Raw genomic sequence first — 16353 nt, 5'->3', positions numbered from 1 at the left:
CCAAAGAAACCTTTACTATTATCAAAAAACTACTCAAAGCCCCCGCCCCTCGAATAGCCCCTGACCTTTCTGATTAACGGTGCAACAAACTAGCCGAGTATTTCACCACCAAGGTTCAGCATATCTTGGAATCCCTCCCATGTAAGGATGCTGAAGGCAACTCATTGCACACACAGACTGACTCCTACTCTACCCCCCCGAAACACATTCTCGAGGCCTTTCCCACTCTGTCCCAGGAAACTTTCATCACCCTGCTGTCCTCGGTAAATAGCGGTTCTCCTAATGATCCAGCTCCACTTAATATTTTGAAACAGGTCACCTCAATTATAGCCCCCAACATGACAAATCTGATTAATGCCTCACTGTCCACTGGAATAGTTCCCATTAAATGGAAAGGGGATAGGGTAAAAGCCCTACTTAAGAAGCCCAATCTGGACCCGGCAGACTTGGGCAACTACCGCCCCATATCCCTTTTACCTGCACTAAGCAAGGTAGCTGAGAAATACGTTAATCAGACCCTCTCCAGATTCCTTGAAACCCACAACCTGCTCTACTCCTCTCAAACAGGGTTCCGACCGCGCCAGAGTACCGAAACGGCACTACTGGCAGTGGTAGAGGAAAGCAGGAAAATTCTTGACTCGGGAGGTTCGGCAGCATTACTACTCCTGAGTCAAGAATTTTCCTGCTTTCCTCTACCACTGCCAGTAGTGCCGTTTCGGTACTCTGGCGCGGTCAGAACCCTGTTTGAGAGGAGTAGAGCAGGTTGTGGGTTTCAAGGAATCTGGAGAGGGTCTGATTAACGTATTTCTCAGCTACCTTGCTTAGTGCAGGTAAAAGGGATATGGGGCGGTAGTTGCCCAAGACCTGAGCGCCGCATTTGACACGGTGAATCATTCAACTCTGATCCGGCGTCTCAGGAGTATAGGAGTAGATGGCACGGTGCTTCAATGGCTATCCTCTTTCCTGGAGGGTAGAACCTTTCAGGTATTTGAAGAGAATTTTGCATCTAAACCCACCTCCCTGCTGAGTAGTGCTACCCCAGGGCTCGTCACTTAGCCATGCGCTTTTTAATGTTTATATGGCCCCTCTGGCAGCCATTGTAGCCCCCTATGGAATCAGGATGATTACCTATGCCGATGACATGCAATTGGTGATGGGGTTAAACCAAGCAGACCAAAAAACTCATGTCCTGTATACCTGCCTAGAGGACATTTCAAACTGGATGGACGCGTCCCAGCTCAAGCTTAATGGAGGAAAAACAGAGATTATGATACTGGGCAATACTCTTAGTTTTAAGTCCAGTTCCATGTGGCCTTCCAGCATGGGTCCAGCCCCGGTCCCGAAGTCAGAAAATAAGAGCCTGGGTATATGGTTGCACCAGGACCTGAGGTTTAGGACGCGGGCTAGGAAGACGGCTGCCCTCTGCTATGGCCTATTCAGAATGGCCCGAAAAGTTCTGCCCCTCCTCCCCTCCCAGGCAAAAAAAGTACTGGTCCAATCACTCATACTCTCTAGATTGGACTATGGGATTGTTATGTACTTGGGCGCCCCCATTTCAGCAGTCGCTATACTCCAATCGGTTCAAAACAGCGCCGCCAGACTTCTGACTGGAACCACCAACATACAATCTGCAAAACCTGCTCTTCGCTCCCTCCATTGGCTTCCAGTGCAGGAACGCATTAGATTCCAGGCCTTGTGTCTGGCACATAAGTCAATGCAGGAGATTGGTCCCCCCATTAACTCAACCATGATACACCCTTATAAAGCTTATAGGAATCTCCGGTCAGACGATCTGTATCTAGCAGAGATCCCTAGGATCAAGAGGTCCAGAAGTGGCAGCCTGTTTTCTTTTAACGCCTCCAAACTCTGGAACTCTCTGCCTTTACACCTTCGCACAGTCTCCAACCATCTGGCTTTTCGTAAGCAATTAAAGACCACGATGTTTCCTTCGCTTTCTGTCTCCTCCGTGTCAGTTTATAGCGCTGGGACGCTTCCGGGTAGCCATGCGCTTTACAAATGTCCTTCTATTCCATTCCCTGGAATCTTGTGTTTGTGGAGTGAATTATGAATACTGGTTAAATGCAAGTACGTGAAAACGTTACTTCAGTCATCCACTTCTGACAAATTCCAAAAGTTTGACTGTCTCCCTTTGAAAACTTGAGCTAAATATCAACTTCTTACTTTATTTAAACCCATCAATGCAACTTCCCACTTTAAAACTATGGGACACCCTTTCTTGCTATTCCCTATGATTGGCCAGCAAATATCTCATTTTTAGCTCTAAGCGCCCCCGGTTCCAGATTCCAAATCTGTCTCCCCATCCCACCTTAGTGAATGACCTGCTATATGACATTAGAACTGTTCCCTTCCTTTCAATGTTCAAGACAGCCTTTACATCCCACCTCTTCAAAAATATTTCCTTACAATCTCAGTGGGCCTCAAGACACTGGGAAGGCTGACTGTTTAATCCCAGCCAACCTGTCACGGACTTTTTGTGTGTGTGTGGGAGGGTGGAGGGGGGGTTCTCTTAACACAACTGCATAAGGTGCAATAACTTCATGTACAATTTGCAGTGTTTGTGACTATTGTCATGTTAGATTTTGTCTTCTACTCCATTGGTTACACACCTTCCATCACATCGCGGTATCACCAGGGCACATCAGTGATACTCTCCTTCGACTTCTGGCGCTTTCAGCACATAACGGTTTGAGTCTTGGTCTGTGTAAATGTGTGCCTGCTTATGTGTTTGACTGCTTGAATAGGATTGCCTGTATGCTGATTTGTGTGCAAGTGCATCTATGTTTTAAGTGTCTGCGTGTGCAGGTACGATGCAAGAGCCAAGCGTGTTTGCTTTGACAGTACTTGTTAAGCCCAACTTTATGAATGCTATTCAAGGCACTGAGTTTTTGTAAGATTCTTTCGGGGGGTTAGAAATAAGGGACTCCAGTGTATTATGTGAAATTGCTACATTTGCGATTTGGGTGAGTGAGAGGAGAGTTCAGGCGTCATTTCTACAGGAGTATGAAAAAAGGGGGAAAGATTCAATAAGGTATTCAGAGGCCAGAATCTATACAATAACTTTCTTTAACATGCATTTACCTCTGACACCATTGATCACAATTGTATCTTTTCTCAGCAAGCCTGTTTAATGACTGCGAGTTTTAAGTCAATTATTACAATCTCTGATTGTTTGAAACAGAAAGAACACTTTTTCATTTCGCAACACACGTGTAATAATTAACTTAAAACTCGCAGTCATTAAACAGGCTTGCTGAGAAAAAATACAATTGTGATCAATGGTGTCAGAGGTAAATGCATGTTAAAGAAATTTCTACAGGAGTGACATCATACGCATCAGTGTTTACTCTGAAGACACTTGTAGAAGGAAATCCTCTCCTTATGTGATTTTTTTTTTTCTTCAGCCTGGTACTAGGTGGGACCTGTGCTTAGCATGTGTGCTAGTGTGCTGATTGACAACAGCAAGTGGTTTATTAGAATCTTCATAGCCTGTTGTAATATTTACAGGTAAAAAACAACAATTGTCAACTGGTATGATTATACAGGACAATTAGAAATGCATGTACAACACAATGCAAGGAAGAAAAAGGGAGACTCAGTTCAGATTTTTGAATCGTGCGCTTGGCATCCTATATTTACAAAACGCAATAAAGTACAGTTGTAGCAGCACTGTAGGCATGAAATGCGAAAAAACAACCCGAATTGGACTTGGTGCTCAATTGTGTAAGTGACACAAAGTGGCAACGCAAGTGACAATGTGTAATCAGCGGAAAACGGCGCAACATACAATTGGTGGATAGATATATACAGTGAGTGTTGGTGGTTCTAGCAATTATTTAACAAGTTTGTTCAATGAAGACAATTATTTGGTTGAACCACAGAGAGTAATGCGCTACTTGCGCTGAACGGTCAGCGCAAATAATAGCCACCAATTGTATGTGGCACCGTTTTCCGCTGATTACACATTGTCACTCGCGTCGCCACTTTTTGTGTCACTTACACAATTGAGCACTAAGTCCAATTCGGGTTTTTTTTTTTCGCATTTCATGCCTACAGTGCTGCTACAACTGTACTTTATTGCGTTTTGTAAATATATGATGCCAAGTGCACCATTCAAAAATCTGAACTGAGTCTCCCTTTTTCTTCCTTGCAATGTGTTGTACATGCATTTCTAATTGTCCTGTATAATCATACCAGTTGAGAATTGTTGTTTTTTTACCTCTCGCACCTACCCACAGCTCAACGTGGTCTATGGGTTATACTCCTGTTACATACAAGTAATAATTACAGGACATTTTAAACCATCAGAGGAATATAAAGAGGGTAATGAAATAGTTTAAAATGCCTAAAAATAAATGCAGGTATGCTATAAAAAAAGAAATAGGAAACGCCTTTCTAAGTAGGAAACCTAAATTAACCCAACTTATGAATCTAACATTAAATATATGTTTAATACATCAAAGTAAACTTGATAACATTGATGCTTGCAGACAGTGGTTTTCATCTAGGGGTATCCTATCTCCCCATGTGTCTAGTCCTGGACTTACATTTGTGGGTTACTTTCTGTTGAAACCTCTGTTTGTATTTTTGACACAGAGGTTTCAACACTTGTGAAAGCTCATCTAGTGATCTGACAGTGTTGTGTGTCATGTGTCGATCTGTAAGATATTAATATACTTAATTGCATGTGTGATATGCCCAAGACCGAGAATGGAATCAAACTGCAGAGGACCCAGATATGTTTCAAGGTTTGGGTGTGAAAGGAAGCCTAAAGTACTTTCTGAGAGAATATGTTTTAGATTGATTAGTACTTGACGCTTCCGCCTATCAGATTTAATTTTCTCAACAGAGAGGTTAAATGTTAATTGATTTAGAAGCTTAGGCCTATCCATCTGTCTCTTCTGTTCCTCTGCCCCTTTGGTTACTATTAATTAGTAATGTGGGGGCATTACTACCTGCATGTCTAGTGGTCCTGGATGTCTTATGCGCAAGAGTTTATGTAGGTTGCTTTATCTGCGAATAGGGTTACCAGTCCTTGTATCGGGATATTGGCTGAGCACTTGAACCATATAAAAGCCAAGCCTGTTAGCTTTCTTCGTACTTGGTTTAAATGTGTATAGCCGATTGAGCTCCGTGACCTTCCTACTTTTGACGTGTGGACTGCATGTTGCTGCCGTTAGTAAGTTGGTGATAAATTTTGCATGCATCATCTAATGCAGCAAGTTCTGTGCCATCTTGTGAAATGGCGTTCCTTTTTCCAGATGGTCCGTTACAGTGGTTGTATAGTAAAAATGTTTAGAATCCATTTATATTATTCAAGACATATTAATAAATCCATATAGCAGGTTGTTTTGTTAATGCGCGCATTTCATCGAGGTGCATTAGATGCAGGCGACCCTTTGTAATGCTTCTTGTTTGACTCGGTCTCAGCTTTCTGTGGACGAAATTCTATAGTAACGACCCCTGCTGTATATAGCGCACATGCATACTTGAGTGGCTTCGCGCAGTTATTTGTGTGCTGCTTTCATGTTCCCGAGGCACAACCCACCCGACGGGATAGTTCAGAACAAATCTCAAAATATTTCTGGGCTCTGCTGAGGCTCCAAATCAGTATATTTGGCTTCACTCTGCCAATCCATTTTACACATGGTTTGTAGCCAGTTTTTACTTTTTCAGTAAATCGTCAGTCGCGCTGCTTAGATTGGAGGCTTTCATCCCATTCCACATAAATGCTTTTGATTGCAAGTCAGATTGAAGCCGATGGTCTGGAAAGTTATTATTCCTGAATGTGTGGCTCCTGCCACTCCGGTGGTGCTCGTCTTGGGATAGTGGTAGTTCAAACAGGAGCTGTCCGTCGATAGAATAAACACTTGGCGTGCCAGCATTTTGAAAGTGAAGACTGTCGTTATAAGTTATTGTTTTTATAAATAAACATGTAAAACGTCCTGAATGAGATGTTTTTTTTAGCACCTTCATCTCTAACCTTCCCGATTGATGCGATTAATTCAGCAGTTATAAAATGCAATAGTGTATGCACTGAGCGTCGCTGATAGTTGGCGAGCATTAACGGTATTTTTGTTCTTTCTTTTTAAGGATTTGGTGAAAAGTCACTTGATGTATGCTGTGAGGGAGGAAGTGGAAGTTCTGAAGGAGCAAATAAAAGAGCTGATCGAGAAGAACTCGCAGCTGGAGCAGGAGAACAGCCTGCTGAAGACTCTAGCGAGCCCCGAACAGATGGCCCAGTTCCAGGCCCAGCTGCAGACAGGCTCTCCACCATCCTCCTCTCAGCCCCCTGCACCGCCGGCCTCGGGCCCCCCTGGCACTGCATAGCTTGGACCAGACAGACTGGGACAGAGGACACGCTAAGAGCCGCCCGTTCGCGGGCATTCTCTCACCCATCCGTTGTACTGCACGCCCCGTTGCCAGGGACGCCTGACCACTACAGGAGCTCCTCACGACATTCAGTATTAGGCACTCGTTTGGCGCTTTTTTTTTTTTTTTGCTTGAAGGAGTTTAACTTTTTGGAGTGGTGAATTAAACTGTTCTTTCGTGGGTTTGGCACCGTGCAATGGAGACGGAAGCCGCTGCATCTCCTAAGATTATTTATCGAGGAAGCAGTCCTCTGGGAGCAGCTGCGTGTCTTTTTCCATCCGTGCAGTCATGGAACTAATTAACACAAGTGCTTTCAAGTGAGGAAGTTTGGAGATGGCTTGAACTAAGCAGCAAATCCCACTGAGAAGGAATGTGATTGGGACTGAAATAAGCAACCAAGCTAGAGGGCGATGCCAGTGAAACGCGCTGATGCCCGTCACCTGAAGTGCGAATGTTGGCTCCCCCAGAGGGAAGGTGTTCTAAAGCGTTCAGAGCCAGTGACATGCATTGCAGTTGGGAACTGTGAAAACTACAATGAAGGTTATTTGCCCAATGTATATTGTGTATGTAGTGTAAGTACTCTGTAAAATAGAAACCTGTAACTACTATTTAGGTTGTACAGATTGAAATTTAGCTGTTTCATTGGCTGAAATGAAATGTTTGAATAGTTTTTTTTAATGCTGTTAAAGAAGAATGCACATACACAACTGTTTAGAACTTGGCAGGGTAGTGCTACTTGTGTATTTTTTTTTTTTTTTGAATTTGCACTGGCTGCTGAGTATCTTGAAGTCAATCTCTGTAATTGAAGTTTTTGGTTCATAGTGAAACACTCCAGACACTTGATCAATTCCTGCTAAGAAATAAGGTTTTTGCATATGATCTCTATGGCAAATGCAGATGTTGTGCATGTTCTCTAAACAGTTGTAACACGTCAATGTATTTAACTGTTGCACTTGTCAACTTTCAATAAAGCATACATTGTTGGTACATTAAGTGTCTAAATATTTAATTATGTATGAAGGGGAACATTTGAATAAAATCTTTCCTTACTTTTGAGCAATTTCCTAACTTGTGTACATTTGGTTTGGCTTGCTGCAAAGAGCAGCAATTGTAGTTTTTAACCCAACAAGTGCAATTTTACAGGGATTAATGTTTTCCATTTGGTAGAAACTGAACAATTTTGGTGACTCAAGTAAATATTTAGTTTAACCATATTGCAAATGTTTCATTGCATGCAGCTGTTCTCGTAGGCATTACTAGTAGAACAACTCGGTGGTTCACTGCTTACGTCATGGTTCTCTTATTTGTGTCTTTGAGTTCCATCTTTCCACTGTTCTCCCTACCTGTGGTGGTTCTAGCAAATCTCTGTACTGTATCCTTCTCGCTTCTTACCAAACACAACCGTTTTGGTGTCCTCTCAGTCAAGTTTGATTGCCACCTGTTGAAGCAACACACAAATTATTTTTGTTCCATTATCCTTCATTCATCTTCAAGCCAAAGTGACTAGCCGATCACTACCTTTGCTAACACTGAAATGGTTTATATTCCTTCAGTCACCGCTTCTACAGCCTCGCCTGTCAGGAAAACCACAGGATCCCCGCGCTGTGCTTTCAATACACTACGCGTCTTTCCCGCAGACAGGCGCAAAACTGCTCTGACCAATACCCCTGCCTCGCAGAAATGCTGGCCAGGACAAAACAATCAATGGGTCCCCCAAGTCCCACAGGAGCAAGCCCCATCGTTGTCCTCTTCATGCTGTCGGCCTAGAAAGAAAAAAAGGAGGAATGCTGGGTAGGTACTGCTTATATTTCCTCCAGTAAAAGGGGGTGGGGCAGTAGATACTAGTGTTCATCTGTTTTTTTCTCTGTGGCGAGATAGTAATATCTCACTTGTGATGAAGGGGATGAAGACAAGTGGGATCTGGGGGTAAGTGCTCTTTTGGAGGCGCTGAAACGGCTATGCTTTTATGCAAAAAATCGCAGCATGCACAAAACCCCTTTTTACCACCACTTTTTATTAAACATAACTGGCGCAGTAATGAGGCCCTTTTATTTTGCTATTGCAGTGACTCAAAAGATATTTTTCAGCCAATAGCATTGTATATAAGGTCACCATGGAAGGCGACTAGACACCATGTTAAAAAAAACAAAGAAACAAGGGCCTCACCCAAATAAACTTCTTTGAAAATGCTTTGTCATAATCTGTGACGAAAGGCACCAGTCGAGCTTTAAAATTTGGATTATTCATTGATTGGTTTTAATTGGACTAGTGGCTGTACCTTGATGCTTGTCGCCAAATCATTAATGTTAGATATATGTTTTTAATGTTTGTATTATAAGCCTTTATATCAAGCCATAATAAATAGATTGATTAGTAACACAGATCCTGAGTGCATGGATGTATTTGTATGGTATGCAATTAGTGAGTTACACACTGTATGAGCGAACACGAATGGCACAGGTCTGTGCACACGATGAAGGTGAGGTTACTTTCCCAGACAGTGAAAGTGTATTTCAGTCATTCCTGAGACTATAGGGAGGGAACCTAGACCAGTGTGGAAGGAGGAGACAATAATTTGATTAGTTCCTTTGATGCAGAGGACTTCTGATAAGTCTTATCGGACTCTTCCATTTGGTGGATGGTAGGAGTTAATGGCGTGAATGCAGTTCCTTTTGTCAATGTAAGAGGCCTTTTGAAAAGGGCTTGCCTGTTGTCTCTCTTCCTGATCACCATCAAGTTTGGCTATGATATTCAGGACCATACAGCTCAAACCTTTTTGTGCCTCTGTTGTGGGTGCTCCAGCCTGGAAATTATCCTGCTGTGAAGAGGATCACTCAAGGCAAAGGTTGTGTCTGGAAGATATCCTGAGAAGGACATGCAAAAAAATATAACCCACCCAAGGAGGTTTTGAAAGTTTAGACCTCCCCTGTCTCCTATACCGCTATAAGAATGGGAGCAGCTGAACCACTTGTTGCTCCAGTTTCATGCTGTCTTTGATCAAGGATGCGGGTGCTCCACAGACTACTGACCGTCCGCTGCACAGCCAGAGGTGGTGTCTGCCTAACGGCCAGCTTCCTAGCAGTAGAGAGACCTTATCTGAAGTCTGATCTGGAGGAAGAACTTCCCTACCTGTCCTGGAATGCACAGAGAGGCCTGCCTGTTGATGGAAAGAGTGAAATGGCCATGCATGAGGAAATCTCTGTTGTAGACAAACATTGTAAACCCTGGTGCTGTAGTCAGTCCATCAGAGACTCAATAAGAGTGTGACTGGCACGCTTCTGACTTGGAGTCGGTCACTGAATCTAAGCAGAGAACCAGCAGCACTTCTGAAGTGTGCCTAACTGAATCCCATCATCCCTGCCGTTGCAGCTTTGTAACTAGCCTGAGTACACCTGATCAGCTTGCACTACTGAAGAAGGGATTGGATAAGACGTACAGCACTGGTTCGTCTGCCCAAAGTGACTGTGGTGGGCATAAGCATGGCAATTGTCGAGTTGTGCCAGAGCAATCTACTCCACTGAAGAAAAGTCTATATACCTGTTGCACCAACATGAACTGGCTAAATATGTGGTTAGCTCCAACACTTGCTAGTTGTGTGCCACGTGGACCTTCCCACCCAGAATAAGAAATGACTGCCTCAAGGCAATTTGTCCCTGTGTGCTTAAGCAATATTGGCTTAACATGGCATTAACTCTCAGCACACCCAATCAGACCAACTATTGCCGTCCAGGACCTTTGCCTTGATGAGGACTGTATCCCTGCCTCACCCTAGGGAGACCCAGTTACCATTACCAAGACTCTCCAGTCTGGGGGAGTAGGCTGGTCCATTGCAACTTCAGGGCTCATCTTCTGTTGACATTGCTCCTGAGGCTTGAGCCGGGAGTCTAGAGGCACGCTGCACTTTATTTTGAGCACGCAGGGCATCTATTTGCACTTCAGCATATTTTGCACGATTTACCTGTTTTTAAATTGTTTTTAATCTTTTAATTGTTGTGGGGTGATTGGGGGACGTGGATTCCGGCAGGCAAACAAGTGGTGTCTGGGATTTACTCGGGATCGAGTAACCGGAAGCGCCGCCATTTTGAGAGTAGTCGAGGTAAGCGGACCAGGCTACTCAACCCACATATAAAAATGAAGCTGGCGCGAGCGCGCAGCGGACGCGCGCCGCTGGCGCGCCGAAGGCGCGCCAAAGGCAAGCCCGTCTGCGCCCGTCCGCGCACGCTCAGCGCACAGCGCCAGGGACCCTGGTCGTTCACGCTCAGAGGTTCGGCAGACATGGAGGTATGATAGCACAAGCCTGCTTAAACTAAGAGGGACTTCCCTGAATAAAGAATGTCCCTGCATATTTCCTAATGTCCCAACCTCAGGGAGTCTTAAGGTCTGTCCGAGCTGTGGTCTTGACATCCCGAGAATCCTTAATCTACCCATCTCCAGAAATAAATAGAGGATGAGAGAGGAAATTAGCAAGGAAACCCAAGTGATAAAATGCATTTTAGTCAATGTGAGATCTCCGGTCAAACATAGCATAGAATTTGCCAGACTCATGAGTGATCTAGGGGTCATGGTGGCTTTCATCACAGAAACTTGGACAGATGCAGCTTCCGGGCCGGATATTGTGGTGGCCACACCTCCCGACTTTTTATGCCAGACATTGGATAGACCTATAGGGAGAGGCGGAGGTCTGGCAGTGATTTATCATAAGTCAATTAAAGCTGCCTTTAAGCCACTCCCTATGGATACTTGTGAGGCATTATCTTTTAACCTTTCCCTTACCCATCATCACTCCTTTAAGGGATTTCTTCTGTATAGACCTCCGGGATCCAGGAAGGCGTTTCTCACCTCTCTGGACACCCTCATAGAAGAAGGTATGCTTACAGAAGCCTTCTCTATTATGGGAGATTTTAACTTTCACTTAGAGCTGACAGAAGAAGCGGACACTATGACATTGACTGACCTGATGATGACCGCCGACCTGAAACAACAGGTTGTGGGGTCCACGCATAGGGGAGGGCATGCCCTCGATGGGATTTTCTCTAGTTATCAGAACTTACATTTTAAGGGCTGTCTCCCTCTGGTATGGTCGGACCACGCGGCGGTCCAATTTGAGATTCTGCTGCCAAAAGCTCCCAGAAAAAACCTAGGCCCAAAGAAATATGTTGAGAGAAGAGCATGGAATAAGGTGGATACAGCCACCTTTAACGAAGTGTTGGTCTCGACCACAACACAACTTCCCTCTGAAGTGAATGAAGCCAGTCTAAGATATTCAAGGTGGCTGGAGCTAGCCTGTGACAGTGTAGCGCCAACCAAACTCCTTCGTCCTATGAGATTACAACCCTCAGCCCCTTGGTATTCTGAGGAACTTAGGAACCTTAAACTTAAGTGTAAACAGTCTGAAAGAAGTTGGAGGAGGAACTGTAATGATAAGGAGAAAAAAATGTATAAAGTCCACCTGCAGTCCTATAAACAAGCAATAGTGGCAGCCAAACAAATGTTTTTCGCTGTTCAGATTAAGAGCGCTAAAAATTCTAGTAAAGAACTTTTTAAGACAGTGACTGCCCTTACCGTGCCAAAGCCCGTGTTAGTGCAGCCTAGCCAAGGACTTTGTGAAGATCTGGCCAAGTTCTTTTTATCTAAAGTTCAATCTATCTATACGGCCTTTAGCTCCCTTAGGGCTGGGAAAGTAGACAGTTGCACCGAGATTTCCACAATAACAAAGGTGTCTAGCCAGACGTTTCGGAATTTTCGGCCAATACTTTCTAGGGAAATTCGACAGCTCCTCATGGAAGCTAAATCTGGCTCGCCTCTGGACCCTTGCCCCGTAAAAGTGGTGAAATTGGCACTGAGTCCAATTGCGGAATCTCTCACCACTATTGTTAACCTTATGTTTGCAGCTGGACTCTTTCCCAGTCAATGGAAACTGGCATCGGTCCTGGCACTCCTAAAAAAGCCTAAGCTCCCAGTTACGGATCCCAGTAGCTTTCGGCCAATCTCCAGACTGCCATTACCAGCTAAGGTGGTGGAGAAAATCATGAATAAGCAGCTTAGCCTATTCTTGAATGAGAACCAAGTACTTGACCCAACCCAGTTTGGTTTCAGACCTGGTCATAGTACGGAATCGGCTCTTATAAAGGCTACGGAAGAAATCCGGGTTGCTGTGGATCAGGGAGGGAGGGCGGCACTAATCCTGTTAGACCTGTCCGCAGCATTTGATACGGTCCACCATTCCATACTGTTGAACCGTCTAAACACCTGTGGCATTCAGCGGAAGGCCTGGGAACTCCTAAGGTCATTCTTTGAGGACAGGAAACAGATTGTTGCCCTCGGAGATTTTCAGTCCAATCCCTTTTCATTGCCTTGTGGGGTCCCGCAAGGGTCTTCACTTAGTCCGACTCTTTTTAATATTTATGTTAGTGCACTGGCTCCAATTATAGACACCTTTGGTTTCGGCCTCACATCATACGCCGACGACACTCAAATTGTGGTATCTCTGACACCGGAGTGCGAGGCTGATGTGGAAGGTCGTTTTCAAGAGTGTATGCTAGCAGTAGACAACTGGATGGCAAACAATTGTCTCAAACTAAACTCAGAGAAAACTGAAGTCATATTGTTTGGGAATAACACCAGCTTTTGGACCCCTTCCTGGTGGCCAGACCTAATGGGGAAAGCCCCTGTGCCAACTAGAAAGGTTAAGAACCTGGGGATCATACTGGATGATAAATTGACCTTAGGACCGCAAGTAAATGCACTAGCCTCTAAAATCAGCTATACCATTAAAATGCTGAGAAAAGTCCTGCCCTTATTGCCTAAGGACAGTAGACAAATTGTAGTTGGTGCTATGGTAATGTCCAGATTGGACTACTGTAATGGACTCTACCTGAATATGCAACTAAAAGGATTAAAAAAACTGCAGATACTGCAAAATGCAGCAGTTAGATTACTTATGGACTCTTCAAATCCCTGTTCCGTATCCAAAGAGAGGAAAGCTTTACACTGGCTCCCAGTAAAAAGCCGTATACAATTTAAAGTACTATGCCTGGCTTTTAAGGCCTTACATGGCATAGGTCCAGAGTTTCTACAGCAAAGACTGCGCTGGTACGTTCCAGGCAGACACTTGCGCTCTGAAGAGGCCAACCTGGTTTGGGTGCCTCGTATAAAGAAAGCCCGTTGGGGAGGCAAAAGTTTTATTTATGGCACAGCGAAGGCTTGGAATGAATTACCTCGCCATTTGAGATCTTTCACCGAGCTTTTACCCTTTCGTAAGGAATTAAAAACGTGGCTCTTTTCTAAAGAGTAGTCTGCCTCCTTTTATTGTTTCCTGCCAGTTTTAGAGAATCAAGAAGCGCCAGGACACCTCCGGGTATTTGTTGCGCTCTATAAATGACATTAACATTAACATCATTCCCGCACGAGGGCCGCTGTCGGCAGACATCTACTGTTGCCAATCGGACGCTGTCGGTCCTGCGCATGCCAAACCCAAGCAGGGCAGCCCAGTAACTCAACTGCAGGTGGCAAGACTTCAGTGAATACAGAGTAGGAGGCTGGCCTGTGACCTACCACAGCTTGGAGAACAGACGAGAGACTGATCTCTAATGTAGCCCTAAAGAGACTGTTAACTAAAGAAGGGGTTCGGCTGCATCTGCTTTGTTTTTACATACCTGAAAAACCCTTGTAAACGAGAGGGACAGAAGGGACGTTGAGCGAAGGCAGGCAGCTGCTTTTCTGCTGTATTAGCCTCACTTCTGCATGTTGGCTGTTTGATTCTTCTTGTGTTAATGTGTATTATTGTGTCTTACTGTGTAATAAAGTACTTTTCTTTCTTCTAAGAGATGCACTGCGCTGGACAATCACCTCACTTCGCTGCAGCGGTCTGTTGAGCTCTGAGTTAGTTTTACCCCCACGCTAACCTCCCTGGGAATCGTGTAACAGCTCACCATTGCTACCACGGAGTCTCGGTGCTGAAGAGATTGTACTTTTCCGTGTTGGCAAAGCCATAGTTGGATGTACTCCACGACAGTATAAGCACATTTTGCAAACCTCTACCTCTGTGTCCCAGTAGTCGCTTCCTTCCCAGTGGCCCCTCATAGTAATGACAAGCAGATACAGGCTTCTCAGTTAGGTTAGTGTGAAGGCACTCAAGCTCAGAATGCCGCAAAAACAGATTCGTCCAACCCAGTGCTTAACTTTAGAAAAGAAAAGTAATTTAAGCTACACAATTAAAGCCTATTACTCCCAGAACAGGTATGGGTACAAATAACTCACTGGAGCTAGGGTTAATGCACTTTCGATTTTGCCCTAATTTGATCCTTCCATCCCCCTTTGATAATTATAGGCAAGCTCTCCCCTGGGGTTTAGCTTCTCTCTTGGGCTTTTGTCAATGTTAAGGTCCGATTACACCTCAATTTAGGTTGTAGCGCACAGTTATTCAATAAGTCACCTTTTCAGCTTAGTCTTACCACATCACTGTTCCGAGTTTTTTCCTGGTGGATGGGGAGGACCTGCAGCACGCATCTCTCCTCACACTCCCGTCTGGGAGGAGACACTCAGCCGGGGGTATGGCCCATATTCCAGCAGACAAAAGTAGAGGCCAAGATCAGGTGTCCTCTGAGACAGATGTATGGCGGAACCATGCACGGCATTTCCAAGTATGCCTCTACAATGCGTCCATTACCACGCATATTTTCACTATGCATATGCCTTTACAACGAAAATGTAAGTGTTTCACTGATAAGTACAAAGCCATTATATATACATATATACACGTACATATATATATATATATATATATATATGTATCTGTCTATATATAAATAAATATTTATTACCTTCTCGATCCCAACTGCTAAATTCAACCACCCCTAAACCTGATTATATACCCTTACCACCCAATACCTCTACCCAGCCTAAAGACCACCTACCACCCAAATACCCTTACCCCTCAATCTTAAAACACCCCTAAAAAATCACCTTGCCACCCAATACCCCCAACCACCCTAAACCCTAGAAAATAATCTTGCCACCCCAATCTTTACCCAGCCTAAACCCTTAAAATACCCTTGCCAACCAAATACCTTTACCCACTTTAAACCCTAAAAACACCCTTGCCACCTAAATATATTTATCCACCCTAAACCCTAAAAATACCCTTGCCACCAAATACCTTTACCCACATTCTACCTCTGCCCTGGACTGATCATGCGGCCATTTTTTGGGGAATTTCCTCCTCCCCTACCTCATTGTCCAACCCTAAACCCAAAGGTAAAATAGCCATTCGGACATGGAAAAGCCTAAATCCAGTTAATCTGGACTCTACCTTGACTGATTCAGTCCCTCCTCTTTCTTCCAATTCTGAGGAAGCTACAACAAGGTATGAAAACTGGATCAGGGCAGCCTGCCACAAACTGGCCCCGGTCAAATGGTGCTCCCCCAGACGACTAATCCCATTTGCCCCTTGGTTCTCACAAAAACTGCAAACACTCAAATCAGAGTGTAAGAAATTGAAGCGCCAATGGAGAAAATGCTATAATTTAAATGATAGAGGACTTTATAAAACTAGCCTCTTAGCCTACAAGAAAACACTGCAGGAAGAAAAAAAAGCTTATTTTTCAGACAAAATCGCAAATGCCAAAACCTCAGCTAATGAACTGTTCAATACAGTAACTCTGCTCATGACCCCCTCCAAGCCCATCGCGCATGGCGATATTGAATTTTGAAATACACTCGCAACCTTCTTCTTAAACAAAGTGGATACCATCTTCTCCTATTTTAATAACCAAGCAAGTACTGTGAGTGTTAGAAATCCTGTGACTAATATAACACCACCTGACCCCATTTTTAATACTTTCTCCCCTCTGACCATTCCGGAGGTCTGTACCCTTCTAATGGGCTGTAGATCCGGGTCTCCCAAGGACCCCTGTCCGGCCTCTATACTGAAGATGGCTCCTGCAACCATTTCTAATTCCTTGA

At 44.3% G+C, this 16353-nt stretch overlaps 1 protein-coding gene across 2 annotated transcripts in view; it reads left to right on the top strand.

Moving 5' to 3' along the window:
* The window catches only part of TSC22D1 (TSC22 domain family member 1), a 346738-nt gene extending 339361 nt beyond the window's left edge, over positions 1-7377 (top strand). The window contains exon 4 of one of the 2 annotated variants that reach the window (XR_014967722.1): positions 6112-6198. Coding sequence is in view for 1 of the 2 variants with exons in the window: in XM_085621820.1 (XP_085477946.1) it covers positions 6112-6348 (237 nt within the window). In the remaining variant the exon portion in view is untranslated. Of the gene's footprint in view, positions 1-6111 lie in introns of both variants that reach the window. The other variant, XM_085621820.1, reaches the window with a different exon arrangement.
* Positions 7378-16353: the final 8976 nt, after the last annotated feature.

Source organism: Triturus cristatus, chromosome 8, assembly GCF_964204655.1.
Source record: "Triturus cristatus chromosome 8, aTriCri1.1, whole genome shotgun sequence".
NCBI classification, from domain to species: domain Eukaryota; kingdom Metazoa; phylum Chordata; class Amphibia; order Caudata; family Salamandridae; genus Triturus; species Triturus cristatus.
This window is presented reverse-complemented; position numbering and strand designations above follow the sequence as displayed.